At 37.8% G+C, this 18297-nt stretch overlaps 1 protein-coding gene across 2 annotated transcripts in view; it reads left to right on the top strand.

Annotated features, from left to right (window-relative positions):
• Positions 1-18297, top strand: part of LOC114145501 (protein kinase C beta type-like) — an 80849-nt gene that overhangs the window by 35323 nt on the left and 27229 nt on the right. For both annotated transcript variants that reach the window (XM_028019124.1, XM_028019123.1), the window contains exons 3-4: positions 5586-5668; positions 8516-8627. In XM_028019124.1, the coding sequence (XP_027874925.1) occupies positions 5586-5668; positions 8516-8627 (195 nt within the window). The remainder of the gene's footprint in view (positions 1-5585; positions 5669-8515; positions 8628-18297) is intronic.

The following is an 18297-nucleotide window of genomic DNA, read 5'->3' as shown; positions in this document are numbered from 1 at the left end:
TAAATATGAAACTGAACCGCATTTATCCTCAGACAATAACCTGACATGCACACAAAATAATAAAAAAAGATAAAAGGATGTGAAAACTTCCCTCGAATGTAAATAGTACTTTCCTCAGTTTTTGTCTCATAAAGATGTAACGCATTGGTCTGTGCGCTGAAGCGCATGAAATGCATCTATGGGGTAATTTCATTGTCACTAAAAAGAAAACAAGTTTGGTTCAGCAGATTAACTCCAAACAGGTTTGATTATTGAAGGTGGTCAAGGTGTGTAGACAATCACACGTATATCAGTAGCTGCATCAAGGTGAGCCGCTAACTGTGGAGCGCTTTGGCTCTGATGGAGAACATCGCCAATGGAAGGATTCAGAGGGAGCCATTGATCAGAGATCATATTGATCTGCTGGGAAATGTTGATGATGGTTTATTAGCGTTTAGATTAATCCAGACTTATCATCCCGTAGCTCTGAGCAGAACTTAAAGTCGGAGCCGTTTGGTACCGGTGCAACTGCAGTCATCGTCCAGTGGAGCCGCCCGCTTTGTGAATTCGGGCGGCTTCACAAAGCGCTCGCATTCACTTTATCTGCGCCCGCTTTATGCCTTTATGTCTGTAAAGGCATAAAGCATCTCTATTCTGTAATTGTAAAACTTATGCACATGATTCCTCTATTTAGAATAAACGTCCACATTCCCATTCAAAGGACTCTCTGACACGCTGTCTGTCTTTAAATCTCGGTTGAACGCTGTGCTGTTCAAACAGGATCTCTTTATTTGTTTTTTTAATTTAAAATGTATTATTTTTATTTTTGTGAGGTGACCTTACGTGTCCTGAAAGCAACTTTTAAATAAAATATGTAGTTATTATTATTATAAATACTTATTCTGCTACAAGCACGGACGTTGCCATGGTTACTGCTTCACATGGTGGCAGACGTCCGGGTATATATACTAATTTACATTAAGATGTATTTATGGGCGGCGACAGTGCGAACCAGCAGCTGCTCTATTTCCCGCAAATTAGGATTTCTAAAGGAAAGGTGCGCATGTAAATGTTTCCGAGTGTGAAAACTCTTTTATGCACGAGGCCCCTGGACTTTTTCCAAGTTCAGGTTTTTTGGATTGCGATTGGAAAATGCACCTAACCCCGGTTTTAGTCATAGTCCCCAAGCAGGCAGATGGCATAGCACTGCAGAGATGGTAGTAAAATGTGCAAACACAGGAACAAACAAACTCAAAAAATAAATTGGAGTATGTTCAATAAAGAAGAACTTATTCGGTTTCATTATGGAGTGATATACAGTATGTCAAACATTTATTCCTGCTAATCTTGCTTTATACACTAAATGTTGATGACAACCCAAAATTCCGTTTTTCAGAATCTTGGAACATAACATAATAATACACCGATTGCAATTTTCTGATGGATCACTAATCTTTAAAAACAGTGGGTAGACAGTTACTAACTAGGGCCATGCAGACGTGACCTAGTGGGTCGCTCTGTCAGTCAAACCTCTGTCACAGCACAGCAAAAGAGGACAGTGGCCAATTTTCAGACCTTTCCAGAGGTAGGTAAGATCAGTGGATAAGATGGGGCTTCACATATACTGTATCGGTTGCTCACCAATCTCCAAAAATCTGGGCAGATTTGTGTATTGGACTTATTTTTTTTGATTAAATAAGGGCAATAAAAAAGGTTTTAATTCATAAATGTTAGCCCATTGAAGCTTATTTTCATGCACAGTATATGCAGACAATACTTGGTATGGGCTCTTTTTGCGTGTATTACTGTATCAACATTCTTGAGCAAACAGACTAACATCCTTTCCATGACTCCAGCATGTTTCTTTTCACACAGTTTAAGAAATGAAAAGCTACTCATTGCATCAGCTGGGGTTTGCCATGATATGAATTAGACCCATCAACCCAAAGAGATTTTTTTATATCCTTGTTACTGTTTCCAAATATTAAGAATATTTAAAAAATGTGTTGATTTAGATAACTGATAGTGATCACTGACGGTCTCTGTTATCAGTCTCAGGCATTCATCTTTTCCTTTTCTTGGCGTAACTTCATGTTTTTTTCTTTTTCTGTCTTTTGCCCCTTCTTTTAGTTGCTATTCTGTCCAACCTTAACGATAATTTGCATTTTCCTGTAAGTACAGTCCAGCCAGCCTGTTAGTCAAATTCACCCCTAGTTGGTTCCTAGAATGTGGAATCAGTCTGAGTTGAATTCAGCTAATGTGACCCTTTTGCTCACCTACACTAATAAGCACAAACATAAACACAAACCCTCTGTTGGTTAACTCCATGAATTGTGTGGAAAGTGTCTGCGGTTGCCACGGTACCTCGTTAAACCTTAATGAGAAGGTGAATAATTAAGAATAAAGCTGAGCAAGGTAACCCTGAGTATTTTTAGGAACTGGTCTTTGTTTCAAGATGGAAGTATTTTAATGGTGCTCGACTGAAAAAAGTGAAGCAGTCATGTCTTAATTCCATTTTCTGCGGTTCCAAGTCACTGTAAGGTGGAAGTGGTTTAAATCAGCAGGGTGCAATGTTGTTCTGTTGGATTTCACTTGTTATGTGAGGCGAACCGCGCTGATGCAGCTCTAGAGACGACGGGCTGTCACTGATCCACTCTGTTGATTCTCGATTGGTTATAGTCTCAACTTTGTTTGTTGGGCTTTAGTTAATCTACATCTGACCCAGAATGGAAGAAACTTATATATGTGTTTCTAATGCTTAGTTGGCTATTTAAAGTTAGCTGGCTTTGATGTTCAAAACAGTAAATACACTGATTGAAGATGGAAAATCTCACAAAAATGACTGGAAATCACTTAGTCACAGCGTACTAAGAATGAAAATGCTTTTTTTTATTGTACATTTGCTATAGAGAATCACATGAGCAGCCGCGGCTCCAGGGGAGTTTAGCTGGGGAGGCATTGACTTATTTTTGGAGGGGAAAGTAAACAAGCTTTTATTTGAATATGAATACATAAACAAACCTTTATGCAATCTTTTACTTAAAATAACCAGGTTAATACACAATAAATATTAAGACATGTATAAAATGTTGAGAAATTACGCTCAAATTTGCATAAACATCAACTGATATGTTGCAGAAATCTAAGAATCTAATGTTTCCAAACGGTGAAGTTTATTTATTTAAATGCAAAATCAATATACTCAAGTAAAGGCAGCAATAATACAGTATTATTCCAGTAAAAGTAAAAAAGCACAGTGCAGTAAAACTACTCGTATAAGTGTCTTTTTCCCCAAAAAGTAGCTCAAGTAAAAGTAAACAGTGTAATCTACTTTTGAGCATCGATAATAATATTAGCAGCCTATTCTTGTTAACAAGCTTAAGGTCATGTATTGGCATTAGCTAGTCATCATGTAGCTAACATTATCTGCATCAAACAACATTACTCAACACAATCGGTTGGCTTGTGGAAAAAATTGTGCAAAGTTTTTTGCCATGATTCTAACACACACCTGTCTCTACATAGCAGCAGGTCTCCCTCACTGCCGCACATTATGAAGTGCCAAAGCGGCGCTCATGTTGTGTTTAAAGGCGGCTCGGAAAAACATGTTATAATATGTTAACAATGGATTAAGCGGTTGTAACAGATGAAAAAAGTGGAAGGGGCAGAGGACACAGTACGGGAGCTTCTACTAAATTAAACTTAGATATAGAAATAATAGAAATTTGGCCACTCTGAGGTTGGAAAAAAACAACTTCCAGTCCAGGGGAGGCCCTGCTGACTCTCTGGGCGGGGAATGCCCGCCCATGCCACTGGCCCTGTGACTGGGACTTCAGCGATTGAAGGCTCTGCCCTAATATATGCACTAATTCACTAATTTTGACAAATAGCCCCTCAATAAATTAGAGGCCAGGAATTTCCACTTCCTAGTCCTCAACCAGTTCTGAGAATATGATCCCCAAACCACCACACCCCCACCGCCATGCTTTATACTTGGTATGGAAGGCTCTATTTGGTTGATGCCAAACATGTCTTCTCTTCTGGTGTCCAAATACTTTAGTGTTACTCTTTTATCCAAAGAACATTATTCCAGAAAAGAACGGGTCTTTCTCTGTCTTCTCTCTGGGAAACTTTAAGTTGGCCTTCACGTTTTTCTTAGAAAGCAAGTTTTCTGCTTGGACATTCTATGAAACTAGTCCAGAGGTATCACATTAACAGTAGCAACAGATTTTTGTAGATCATTTCTGAGTTTTTATAGACTACTGTTAGCATCTGGTGTTCTGCTTTCAGAGTGAATTTAGTCAAATTTGGGCATGTTGTCTGTTATTTTCTGTTTTCTTTGATGTTCTTCATTAACAGGATTGACAGACTTCAAGCTCTTTTGCAACCTCTTTAAATCCCATGGAGCACTGCTATGAAACGTTGCTAAACTACAGTCTTTTTTCTGAAGGATTTAGGTTGCCAGTGTGAAGTTCAGTTCCACTGTAACAATCAGGAGCATATCGATCTAAATATCCACATTTGGCCTCCTTCAAAATGCGGATGTGACGGCCCTGTGTGATTTTAGCCATTTCTAATTGGAATAAATGTGAAGGTGTCCAAATTTATTCTTTCAATGATTTTATTTTTGATTTTATTTTTATCTAGTTTTCTTTATTTTATTTTTTTTGTTTGCTCTTGTCCCGTAAAATGTCCAAGGTATTATTAAAATTGATTTTAAACATCCATATGTCCATATATTTTTGAAAAACACATGGATTGCTTTAGGGAGTTTGTTTTTTCTACAGTAATATGACTATATTGTCCACATCCAGGATGGTGGATGTCAAATGTAGGATTGAACCAGATAAGTTCACTAAGATAGTTATTTCTTTCCTTTCAGTAAAGGCACAACAGTAAAGCTAGCTTGGACATTGTTCATTCCTTTTGAGTAAAAAAGTCACAATTTCTACATCCAATGTTGAAAAAGAAATATCATCATCAACAACCTTTAAAAACATCTGATTCGGTGCCAAGCATAAATGTTCAGAAATGTATGTTTGCTTGACCTCCTGTCAGTTTGCATCTCATTGAATCTTTGATCATCATTAAACACATTCTAACGAAACATTTGACTGAAACTCTTGATCACACTGGGTCCCTGCTGCTGTTGTTTTCACACTTAAACTGACAATGAACCTTTAAGTGCTTCTCATCTGGACTTAACTTTGAAGTTTTGAGCACTGCAGTACTTGTTGGAAAATCTGTTTGGTTCAACAAAATATTTGACAGAGCAGTGTTAACAGTGTGAACACTGTTTATTTCAGTCACTCACCTCATTGACTGAGCAGGAAACACAGCAGATTCAGAGCTTTCATCTGTTTGAAGCTACTAATGTGGGGAAGTTTCTTGTCTCAGCTTTAATGTCACTGGGTGTAATTATGATTCCAAGCCTGATATGACTCCATTTGAAGTATGTTCCACGGAAACAAAAAGGGTATAGATAAAAGACATAAAGAGAATTTTTTATCTAATGTGAAGCTCTGAAATATGGTTTTGTTGCCATGTTTTGGACTCTGATGAAACCAGAGTTAATATTTTCTTTTTTTCTCTCTCTTCCTCTGTAGTGTGCTGTTTTGTGGTCCATAAGCGCTGTCATGAGTTTGTCACTTTTTCCTGTCCAGGGGCCGACAAGGGACCTGCGTCTGACGTAAGTAAAGAATGTTTACAGACACACAGCTCAGCAAAAAGTTTGTTTTCTTTGCCCTGTAATTCCACTCAGAAAGATGATCTAACAGAAACTGTTCTTTGCTCCTAGATATACGGTATATTAGAAAAGTATTAATCCTCCTTAAACTTTTCCATATTTTGTTCTGCTACAACCATAAACTATTTAGTCGTTCATTTGAATTTTGTGTGATATTGCAATATTCCAAAGTGATGCATAGTTGTAAAGTAACTATGACTTTCAGGGTTTCCATTAAAAAAACACACAAACACACAGTGGAAAGTATGAAATATGTTTCTATTCAGCCTTGTTTGCTCTGATACCCTTAAAATAATCTCTAGTATAAAATGTTAGTAACTTTGGAGGAACTGGAGAGATCCACAGCTCAGGTGGGAGAATCAGCTGTTTTAAAACACAGGTGTCCATGTCCAGGCCACCAGGACTGGGATCCTGCATGTTTTAGATCAGGGGTGTCCAAAGTGGGTCCTGGATGGCCGGCATGCTGCATGTTCTAGTTCTCTCCCTGGTTTAACGCACCTGGATCCAATGATGGCTGAAAAGGTTGTTACTACCACCAGGGAGAGAACTAGAACATGCAGGATGCCGGACCTCCAGGACCCATTTGGGCACCACTGTTTTAGATGCTCCAATGCAACTTATTCATTTGGCTCAATTACCTCCTATGTTTGTGAATACAACTCACAGAGGCCTGGTAGTAAAGCTTCAGTTTTTCACTGTGTTGTATGGTGTAGTTTAAAAAAAGCTCTGAGTTTATGGAGACTTAGTACTGTTAAAGGAAAAGTATAAAATCCCTTGAATATGTGCCATGTGTGACATCTTATATATGACTTGCATATGAAATCATCTCTAATTTATCTGTATTCAAGAATCTAGACTTCAAAAAATTTGCAAAACAACTAAACCATTCAGCAAAGAATTTAAAAATGTTCAGATTGAGAAACGCTGAACTTGAACATCTATTCACAGACAGTCGGCATCAAATCTGACTGAGTTTGAGCTGTTGTTCAAGAAGTTGGGCAAAGATTCAGTCTATGGATGTGTAAACCTGGTTAATATCTTTCTAAAATAAAAATGGGTTTATTAAGTATGGAAGATCATTTCTGCCACACTTTTCAGTTTCCTTTTTGGTTAAAAATAAGAAAAGAATAAAGAAAATGGGTAAAATTATCTATGTTCACAATTATGCATCATGCAGTGTTAAGTTACACAAATGCTGCTGGAGGAATTCTTTTGCACACATAAATAGTGTTGTGGACTTTGGCTTCTTGTCGGGTCCAAGTCCTACTAGGAAAGGTGCATAAAGTAGAGATATGCTGCCTGGCTGCTTGGAGTAATGATCCAGGACTCTTCTCTCATGCTGTACTTTTATTGAGCATGTACAGTATGGTTCCAGTCATGCTGATGTTTATTAATCTTTAATTCTGTCTTCGAAAGTACCTGTCTAACAATCTCTGATCAGTGGAAACGCCCACTGGGAAACATCAGTTAACTTAAATAAAAAAATAAATATCTGTTTGAGCCATTAAATTTTCAGAGGGTGTAACATTTTCTAAGCAGTCTTGCATTTGCGCACGACACCAGACATAATTCTGCAGAAAATTGTCTACAAAGATGTTTTTCCAGGCGTTGATCTGGCCTCCAGGAATACCTGGGATGTTTTTCCATGGAAAGAACGACGAGCCAAGACAGCTTCAACTGCCAGTTATTTATGTACTAACTACTGAAAAGGAGCCAGTTCCCACAACCTTTACTTCCTCTTACAAAACAGGCAGCTAAGAACAGTGGCAGTGTGGAAATAAGTAATTTTGCCTTCACAAAGTGATAAGTTATAGCTTTCCTCTGCACATACTGTACAGTATGCATTGTTATTTAAACTAATTCAAGTACAAAGCTGCTTAATTGAACTATCATCCAAGGTAGAAAGGGAGAATGTTTACTGGCTTGCTAACTCAGTTCTCTAAGTACAGCCCGTAAGACAAATTAACAACTGATACTTAATATAGATTTGCTAATAATTGTCCTTTCTTTAAACAGTTTTTTCTTAGGACTAAATGACTTATGTCTCAGGAAGATCTAGAGACTCATTCATGCTTTTATCTTTAGTCGCATTGATTACTGCAACAGTGTCCTCACAGGTCTGCCTAAAAATCAATCCTCCAGCTGCTGCTGAAGTTCTCCCTAAATCTAGGAAGAAAGAGCACATCTCTCCTACAGGTGCTCCGATTGCAGTTTTCGGTCAGAAACTACTGACAGATCGGTATTGATCTTTAAAAAGCTTGACCTGCCGATTCTGATTTGGCTGATACTGGCTTTTTTATCAGTACAAATTAAGGAAATAAATCTCTGCACCCTTAATCAACCCAGTTCTAAAGTCCTTCACTGGCTCCCTGTGCTCAGAGAATAGACTTTGAAAAACTGTTGTTAGTTTATAAATCACCTTCCAGACCTCTCAGGTCTTCTTCTTCTGGTTCTGCTCTGCATTCCCAGAACCAGAACCAAACATGGAGAAGCAGCGATCAACTTCTATGCACCATGAACAGACTTCCAGAAAACTGCAAAACAGCCAAAACACAGAGTACCTTTAAATATAGACTAAATAAACGGTTTAGAGTCAATTTGAAACTCTAACCAACATTTTGATGTATATTGATGGCACTTGACAAAATGTAATGTTAACTGGTTTAGTGTGTGGTATCTTTTTTGACTTTGTATTTTTATATTTTTATGATGTTAAGCACTTTGAACTGCCTTGTTGCTGAAATGTGCTGTACAAATATCTTGATAGTTTGATTCTTTATGTTCCTCCAGGATCCTCGCAGTAAACACAAGTTTCGGGTCCACACCTATTCCAGCCCCACCTTCTGTGACCACTGTGGTTCCCTCCTGTATGGGCTGATACACCAGGGCATGAAATGCGACCGTATGTATTCAAAGTATTTAGCTGCTTATTTGTGTGCTGTAGCCTGAGCACAGAGAACTGTGTGTTTGGCAGCAAAGTGAGTTTGTTCAGGGAGAATCTCCTCCATTTTTGCGCATGTTTCACTCCCACTCTTCAATGTATTTCTGCTATTTTCACCAGGGTGCAGTTGTTCTCCCTTCAGTTACAGTTAGCATAGAAAAAAAACTTCCTTTTTTTTTTAAAGCTGCAGTATATATTTTTTATTTAAAAAATATGGTTTTTACTTATCTGTTAATATTCTTACCATTATGTCATCAGACTACAATATATGACAGATAATCTGTAAAGAAATTGAGCTCCTCTACCTTTTCACATTGCTCCTGGTACCAACTGTAGAAATTCACCACTCAGTCAGAAACAATCAATCAGAGCCAGGAGGAGGGTCTTAATGCTGTCAGTCACTCTCATGCTCACCCTCTCTCACTTGCTTGTTACTGAGCTACAGCTGGTTCACCAGTATATAGATTGCATATTTTTGTAAAAGTTACATTCTACAGCAGCGTTTCCCAATTCTAGTCCTCAGGCCCCCCTGCTCTGCATGTTTTAGATGTGCCTCTATTCCAGAGCAGCTGATTCAAATGATTGCATGACCATCAAGTGCTGCAGAAACCTGTTGATCACCCATAGATTCAATCCAGGTGTGTAGCAGAAGGGAAACACCTAAAACATGCAGGGAGGCCTGAGGACCGGAATTGGGAAACGCCGTTCTACAGCATTAATTATGGGTTTGCAGAAAATCTGCCCAAATTTTCAGAATTTTGGATGATTGGCCAATTGGTACATGTGAAAGCCATTTTATACACTTATCTTATGTACCTCTGCAGCAGTTTGTGTTGTATATGATAGTATCACTGGTCATTCTGCTTTTCATGGAGTAATACCAGTATAATAATCTGTCTAATTACAGAGAATTGAATATTCATTTATGTAAGCGCTTCTGAGGTAAAACCTGATACTTTTGCACAATTAAAACACAACTCATAGAGCAGTAATGCAAAAATAATACAGTAGTTAATCTGGATCTGTGAAAGCAGGAAGGCTTTAATTAATCTATCTGCTCCAGTAATAGCGTTACCTTAATTCATTTGGAATTCAATTCAAAATTAAAAAATACTTTATTAATACCAAAGGGAAATTAAATGTTGTTGTAACTCATATTACCTCAAATTGTTCAAAGGGTTCTTGCAGATGGTGATGCTGTTGGCAGGAAAGATCTCTTGTAGTAGTAGAGTAAAGAAGCCTCTGACTGAAGATACTCTGTTTTCTCAACAGTATCGTGAAGAGATTGTTCATAACTTTCTTGATTTTATGAAGAATCCTTCTTTGCATCGTCATCTCCAGAGGTTCCACAGTCGTCCCCAGAGCAGAACCAGCCTTCTTTATCAGGCTGTTGAGCCTTTTCAGGTCCCTGGCGCTGATGCTGATGGATGAAGAGATGACGCTCTCAACAACAGACTTATAGTTGATCTGCAGCATCTTGCTGCAAAACTTAAAGGTTCTTGGCTTCCTCAAGAAGTCCAGTCTGCTCTGTCCCTTCTTACAGACAGTTTCACTGTTGATTCTCCAGTCCAGTCTGTTGTCCAGATGAACACAGAGGGATTTATATTCCTCAACCACTTCCACTTCTTTTTCCATGATGGTAACAGGATTTGATCTGACCCTGTTCCTCCTGAAATCAACAATCATCTCCTTTGTTTTGTTCAAAATTACGATGAGATGATTGTTCCCACACCATGACACAAAGCGGTCCACCAGCTCTCTGTACTCAACTTCTTGTCCATCTCTGATAAACCTGACAACTGCAGAGTCATCTGAGTATTTCTGTAGATGACGGAAGTCAGACTTGTGCTGGAAGTCTGAAGTGTACAGAGACAAAAGGAATGGTGAGAGTATAGGGCCCTGTGGTGCTCCTGAATTTATGAATGAAGTGATAGGTGGCGCTGTCAGCTTGACTACAAGTTCACCATCAAATGCACAAACTGTCATTAGCATCAGAGCAGAAAGAGCCACTAACAGGAGGCACAGCCTGATGACCAGGAATGTATGTCCATTCCTAGTATGTAATGTCCAGGAAGGAGTCTTGATTCTGCACTGGAGTGCAGAATCAAGACTAACCCTAATCACTAATCACCCTAACCCTAATCACCCTAACCCTAATCACTATGTTGTGTCTGATTTCAATAGCACCTTTGTTTCCTGATCTTTCCCTGATCAAACTTGGCTGAAATCAGTTCATCAGCACTGACCTGAGATATACTATTCCTCAGTAATCTTTCAACTCTGGGTCCACCGATAAATAAACCCTAATTTCCTTAATTTTAGGAGATCAGTGAATGGCTGATCCATACATGTGAAGTTGATCTTATCCACCAATCTCATCTACCTCAGCAAAGGTCTAAAAATCAGCTACTGTCCTCTATTGCTTTCCAGAGAAAGGTTTGACTGACAGACCAGCCCTCCTGCACTTTTTGCAGTTAACAATAGTCAGCCCATTGTTGCCAAATCAGCAACTTTCTTGCTACATATCCCAAACTATCATCATCACGTACGTTTTGGAGGGAAATGGTACCGGAAGTGGAGTTAACTCAGCAAGAACCCTGCCATCACGTTTCAGCTGAGAAAAGTATTCTACTTTTATTATCACTTTGAGGAAATATTTTGGTAAAAAAATGCCTCCAAAAGGATCCAAAACCTAGATGAGACCGGATAAGGAGTTTGTATCGCTCACTCAAGTTAGTTACTGAGCCAGCAAAAGGAAATGCACACACAGTTGCTTCAGCAACAACTGGACAATTTCAAAGGCTTTGTTAAAATCATTATGGACACTACAAACACCAGACTGGACGAGCTGACACAAGAAGGGCAGGACATTAAACCCAGCCTGCAATTTATGCAGAAAGATGTGAATAACATCAAACCAGAAAGTGTTAAGCATGGTAACTCACTGCAGTCTGACGTATTTAAAGATTGTGATAGCCTGTTGGCAATCACCGATAAGATGGAGTACCCGAAGGGACAATCAAGGAGAAACAATCTGGATATCGACGGAATCACTGAGTCGCCAAACGAGACTTGGGCTGAGACGTAAGAGAAAGTGAAGACAGTTCTGTCTGAAAAGTTAAACTTGCAACATGAGATCGAGATGGCGAGAGCTCACCGCACTGGGAAACCCAGAGGAGACAGACCCAAGCCGATCGTCGTCAAATTCCTGAGGTACAAGGACAGATCAACCATTCTGCAGCGCACCAAGGCACTTAAGGGATCCAAAATCTACATTAACGAGGACTTCACAGATGCTGTAAGGAAGAGGAGGGCGCAGCTGATGGAGGACTTAACAGCAGCTCGTCAAAGAGGAGACATTGCTTATCTCCATTATGATAAGTTGATCACCCATCCCTGCTCGAGTACCCCAAAATTACCAGGTATGTGGTCTGCACCCAGCGATGCCAATTATTAGCCAGATGTACAAACATTACCATGGCAACTGGCACAGCTGACACGCACCCCCGACAGAAAAACTTGCTGCGGATTGCTGATTAAGAGGATGTGGAACTAGCTACATTTCAGTACAACGACCATCATCAGCAAGCAGATTCGCCGCCAGGAATCTTGGGCCCCATGACAAAAAAATGAAATTGGGCCCCTCCTGCGCACCTACTGTTACAGTTTCTTGAGTCTGACCCATCAAAAGCATCACAATTTTAAAGGCTTGCAACTGCCTTCTTTTCCTTGGTCCAATACTGATACTAGCACAATAGTTGTGTCCGAATTCAGGGTCTGCATCCTTCGAGGGACAGATTTGTAGGCCGATTACATCATAGCATGGCAACAAGGCCTGTCCGAATTCGAAGACTCCTTTACATGTGGCCTAAAAACGGCATCCTTCTTTTCCCCAGATTTGAATGATGAGTCCGGTGTAACCTTCATGGCTCACCATATCCCATAATTCATTGTGGGTCCAAACCAGGCTAGGGTAGCAATGGCAGTGAAGAGCGACAAATTATTTTGCTATATTATACTTTAAATAACACAACGTGATTTTGTACAACGTTTTAAGGCAAGAATGCAAGTGTGTAAGTCTCAAATATCTGCTCGGTTCACCAAAACATAACCTAATTGCAATATTGCTCCAACATTTTCGGACATGTCCCCTCGCCAGCTGCCAGCTGGCCAGGCGCTTCAGGTTCGGTATACCGGAGGAGAACGCCTGACTCCCGATACATTGTTATAAAAACTCCCGCTAGCTTTCCCCAATTAGTGGAAGTTAAACACCGATATTATTCAGACAAGTAATATCTAGTTGTAAAATGTTTGGTTTACTAAAGTATTTCATTTGTTCCTGAGCATTTAACCGTAATTGCTTATCTGAGATCTGGACAGTATTATATTTGAAAATGAATAATTTGCTTATATTTTTTCCTGGTAGAAATATTCAACACATGTTTGAACATTTTAGAATCAAGCTAACAGATTTCTTCTTTACTATGGAACAGTCTTTGCTCTAAAAGAAATCAGAAATCTCCTACAGAAATCAGGAGTAATACATGACTGAAAAACAAACTTTGGCTCCATTGTTTTTTTCTTCGCCACTCTCTGCTTTGCTGTCACGGTTGCTAGGCAACATGAGTTGCGCTGAGGTGGGGGGGGACAGTGGGTAGAGGCTAGACCTGTCCAAATTCACAGCTTTTCTCTTCCGGTTGTCGTTTATCCACGGTCTGCGAAGGACCTGTCATACATAGATCGGGTCCTTCGAAAGATGCAGACCCTGAATTCGGACACAGCTATTATTTACAGATAGTGAATTTTACATGCAACAGTTCTGCATACAGTAAGCAAATAGGTTGCTTAATCTTTTAATATTATTAGCTATAATATGTCTCTCCATCAGCAACAGTCATAGGCAACATGCAAAATATACATAAAGCAATCCAGATTTCTCAAAAATGCTGTAAAGGTGCATTTTGTTCAAGCTACAGTATATAACTTTAATAAAAAAATGCTTCTAGTTAAAGCTGTCACCATGTTGTGTAGGTCTATCTGGACTGACAGGAGGCTATTGTTTATTATTGTTTATTATCTGTTTATAAAGATTGTTTAAATTTCTGTCAGTAGTAAATATATATTTTTGTTGTGTAATTCTAAAAAGAGCAGAGAGACAGGAAAAATCTCTATAGATTCCCTGGAATTGTGCTAACTATCCTATCATTGAACACAGTGTTGCTTACCTTTATCACTGGGACAGGTGTCAGGATCTGTTCCGTATCTGTGTTTATTTTGAGTTTCTGGTCTCTTAGTCTCCGTGTTGTACTGTCTCCCCTTGATTGTTCCCAGGTGTTTCTTGTCTCCTTGATTACCCTCTGTGTATTTAACCCCACCTGTGTTCTTTGTTCCTCTTCGGGTCCTCATCGTATTTGTCCAGTACCTGTTGTCACTAACTGCGAGCTTCTGCATCCGCTCCTTTGTGCTGCCTGGACTTTGTATGTTTTTGGATTTTTGGACTACTTTCATTATTAAACCATCTTATTCATCTTACCCTGGGTCTGCTGCCTCTGCCTCACCACCCAAATCATGACAACGGGAGGATTATGCTGCCGGTTATGAAATGGTTTGTAAAAATGGAGAAAACAAAAATGGAGTTGGTGTATCTCTTTTTGTGGACAAGAACATTAATTCTAAGACGATAGAAACAATGTCAACTGTCATGGATAATGTTTTTGAAAGTGTGACTATAGAAATACTCATGGAAACAAAGAAGAATGTCTTTATGAGTTGCATTTATAGAGCACCTGGATCAAATATAGAAATATTCAATAACTGGATGGAAGAAAAATGTATAAATGTTCATCAAAAAATTGCATTTATCTGTGGGGATGTTAACATTGAAATTCTAAATCCAAATAAACACAGATTGACAGAAGAATTTATTAACGCCATATACATTCTAAGCCTGTATCCTAAAATCACCAGGCCCAGTCACATTACATCGCACTGTGCAACTTTACTGATAATATTTTTACAAATGTCCTTGAAAATAGTTTAATTAGTGGAATATTAATAAATGGCATAACTGATCATTTACCAGCGTTCACAGTCTATGACTAACTGCAAAAAATCTGATCAAAATATCAGATCACAATACAGACGGTTCGGTCAGAAGAGTCATTGAAGGCACTTTGATAATTTGACGACTTATGATTGGAGATTAATTTATAGAATAAATTATGTGAATTCAAAATATGAAGAATTTTTAAGAATATTTAAATTACTATATAATAAGAACTGCCCAGTTAAGGAAAATAAGATCAAAAGCAAGCAAAAACATGAGCAGTAGATTACAAAAGGAAACAAAATTCAAAATAAAAAGAAAAAACAAACTTTTTAGGGAATTTATAAAACATAGAGCTTCTGAATCAGAAAATAAATATAAGAAATATAAAAATAAGTAAACTAATATTATAAAGGCACGTAAAAAGGAATATTATTATAAATTATTGGATAGTTATAAAAATAAGACTAAGGCAACATGGAACATTTTAAATTGTGTCAAGAAAACATCAAACAGTAACAATTATCCACAGTATTTTTTAGATAATGACCAGGATATTACAAATATGAAGAATGTTGTAAATTAATTCAATAGTTATTTTGTGAATATAGGACCTCATTTAGAAGAAAAAATGCCTGCAATAAAAACAGCAACTCATCTAAATTATGTTGAGAATAATACAAGTTCAACGTATCTTAACCCCATTAAGAGAAAGAAATCACTGATATTATGAATAAATGTAAAAGTAAAGCATCCACTGACCAGGATGATCTAGACACGAAAACAATTAAAATGATAATGTTTAGAGAGTATCTCTAAACATTAACTTACATTTGTAATTTATCGTTCCAAACGGGACAATTTCCCAACAAAATGAAATTAACAAAGATCAAACCAATGTATAAAACTGGCAATAATCACAAATTATAGGCCTATTTCTCTTCTCAAACAGTTCTCTAAAATTCTAGGAAAACTTTTTAAGAAGAAACTGGAAAAATTCCTAGACAAACATTCACTAGTGATCAATATGGATTCAGAGCAAATCGGTCAACATCACTAGTCGTAACTGACTTAACAGAAGAAATTACCAACACAACAGATAGTAAGAAATTAGCAGTAGGGGTTTTCATAGATCTAAAGAAAGCTTTTGACTCAATAAATCATAATATTTTAATTAAGTTATTTAAAAAGCAGAAAACAATTTGTGAAGATGGGAGAGATTGAATCTGATTGTCTGGAGATTGTATGTGGGGAACCTCAAAGGTCAGAACTGGAACCAGTTTGATTTAATTTGTATATAAACGACAAAAGCAAAGTGTCTAATGTATTAAAATTTGTGTTATTTGCTGATGACAAATATTCTAGTCTCTGGTGAAAACTTACAACAACTTCTGTACATAGTCACCTCAGAAATCAGTAAATTAAAGAAATGGTTTGATAATAATAAATTATCACTAAATTTGGACAAGACTAAAATCCTGGTTTTTGGGAAGTTTTACAAAAGTACTGAAATTCAATTTCAGACAGAGGGTGTAACTCTAGAAAGGGTTTATGTTAAGTTTTTCTGTGTAATAATAAATGACAAAATCAGTCGGAAACCTCATATTAAACATTTACAGAATAAACTAAGTAGAAGCATATTAATCCTGGCCAAAGCTAGACATATTCTGAATAATAAACCACTACATATTCTATGTAACTCTCTGATTTTGCCATATTTAACATATTGTTCAGAAGTGTGGGGAATTAATTACCAAAGCTCTTTACATCCTACCAAAACCAGCCGTTAGAATCATCCATAATGTTGGTTATTATGAGCACACAAACCTGTTACTCTTTAAATCTAGAATTCTTAAATTTGAAGAGCTGGTGGAATTTAAAATTGCTCAAATCATGTTTAAGGCATCTAATAAATTGAACTCATACAGAACATGTTTTATGAAAAAGAAGGGGGATATAACATAAAGGGTTACTAAAACATAAGCATTCGTAGTTTACGAACAACAAGAAAGAGCTTTTGTATTTCAATTCATGGGGTAAAGTTATGGATCAAGTTAAATGAGAAGTTAAAACAAAGTCAAAATGTAATACAATTTAAAAGAAAATATAAGGAGGACATTTTCACAAGATATAGAAATATGGGTGAGAGATGGCGCTAATACGTTTATGTAAACTGAGGTTAACTCATATGACTGTGTGGGTATGGATGTATATACTTAGACATCTGTACACCCAGATAAAATGGAAAATTAATTTACCTGTTTAGTTTCACTTTTGATTGGATTTATTAATCAGGGCCCATCCGAATATATTGTATGAGTTTATGGGGTAGGAGTTCATACGTTTCTTACTTCTTCCTACTCCCTTTCGAGCATGTTAAGATTGCTGTGGTACAAAAATATGTCTTTTGCATTCCTTGTTCTTGTGCATGATTTAGTACTACTATCATGTTTGAAATAAATAAATAAATAAATAATATAGCAACATTTCTGACAAAAAAGTCAGTATCAGCTAAAATTGGAATTGGCAGGTCAAGTTTTTTAAACATTGGTAATCAGCAATCAACCAGAAAACTGAAATAGGTGCACCTCTAATTTCAGAGGTCACACAGTCTTGCTCTGCATCCCTTTCATGTATTCATTATATCAGTTGAATGGATGGATGTTCCTGGAACCCTCGCATCTTGGACAGATTAGACTGAGATTCTAAAGTTCATGGAGCGTTATGGGAACAAGATGATCACAGAACGTCTGGGAAGAGAAGAAAACGTGGATTAACTGCAAACAACATGCAGCAATAAAATGGCATTCGTAGGTATTCCTAATATTGGACAACCACAGATTTGATCAGACAGTGCAGTCATGACATTACATTTCTATGATTTTTCAGCAGTTCTTTTCAGCTTCCCAGTCTTTTTGGTTGCTTAACCCTGGTTGTGTGTTTTTGCTTTCTGCCCAGATTTAATTCACATGCATTACATCTCTGAATTCACCGTCTCAGTCTGGTTTTTATATTCATTCACTTTGTTTTATTTACTGCTGATATAAACAGGAAGTGTGTTTCTGCAGACCTCTATTTAACCATGACCATTATTAATATTATTTCCTCATTGCACCATTCAGTGCCCACTGAGTGATGGACTTTGACCCAGCCTGCTAATGAATACACTACAACAGCCTCTTTTACATAATTTACCAACAGGTCTAGTTTTATGTGGGTCTGTATAAACCTCGTATCCAGATAGAAAACTTTGGTACATCCACTGCTGTTAGAGCAAGGACAGAACAGATACAAGAGATTTTCCTGGTTCAGCATGAAGAACTGAAGTTTGTTAGAAACATGTTAACACTAGGGCTACCAGGATTTTGAGAAATTCCTATATCTACCAAGAGGGGCCAAATTGGGTATCTTCCTAGAACTACCGAGAGAGGGCCAAACTGGGTTATTAGCATCCAAATGTGGCCAAACTGACGACTCTGAATGGTCTAATTAGCATCCCTGTAGATGTGAGGGGGGAGGAGAGCCAAACTCACTACATCAACTTTCACGCTGATTGTCCTTTGTCATTGTCAGTAATGGCCTTAT

The sequence above is a fragment of the Xiphophorus couchianus genome, chromosome 5 (assembly GCF_001444195.1).
Source record: "Xiphophorus couchianus chromosome 5, X_couchianus-1.0, whole genome shotgun sequence".
Classification (NCBI taxonomy): domain Eukaryota; kingdom Metazoa; phylum Chordata; class Actinopteri; order Cyprinodontiformes; family Poeciliidae; genus Xiphophorus; species Xiphophorus couchianus.
The sequence above is the reverse complement of the archived record's forward strand: the minus strand, read 5'-3'. Positions and strand labels throughout refer to the sequence as shown.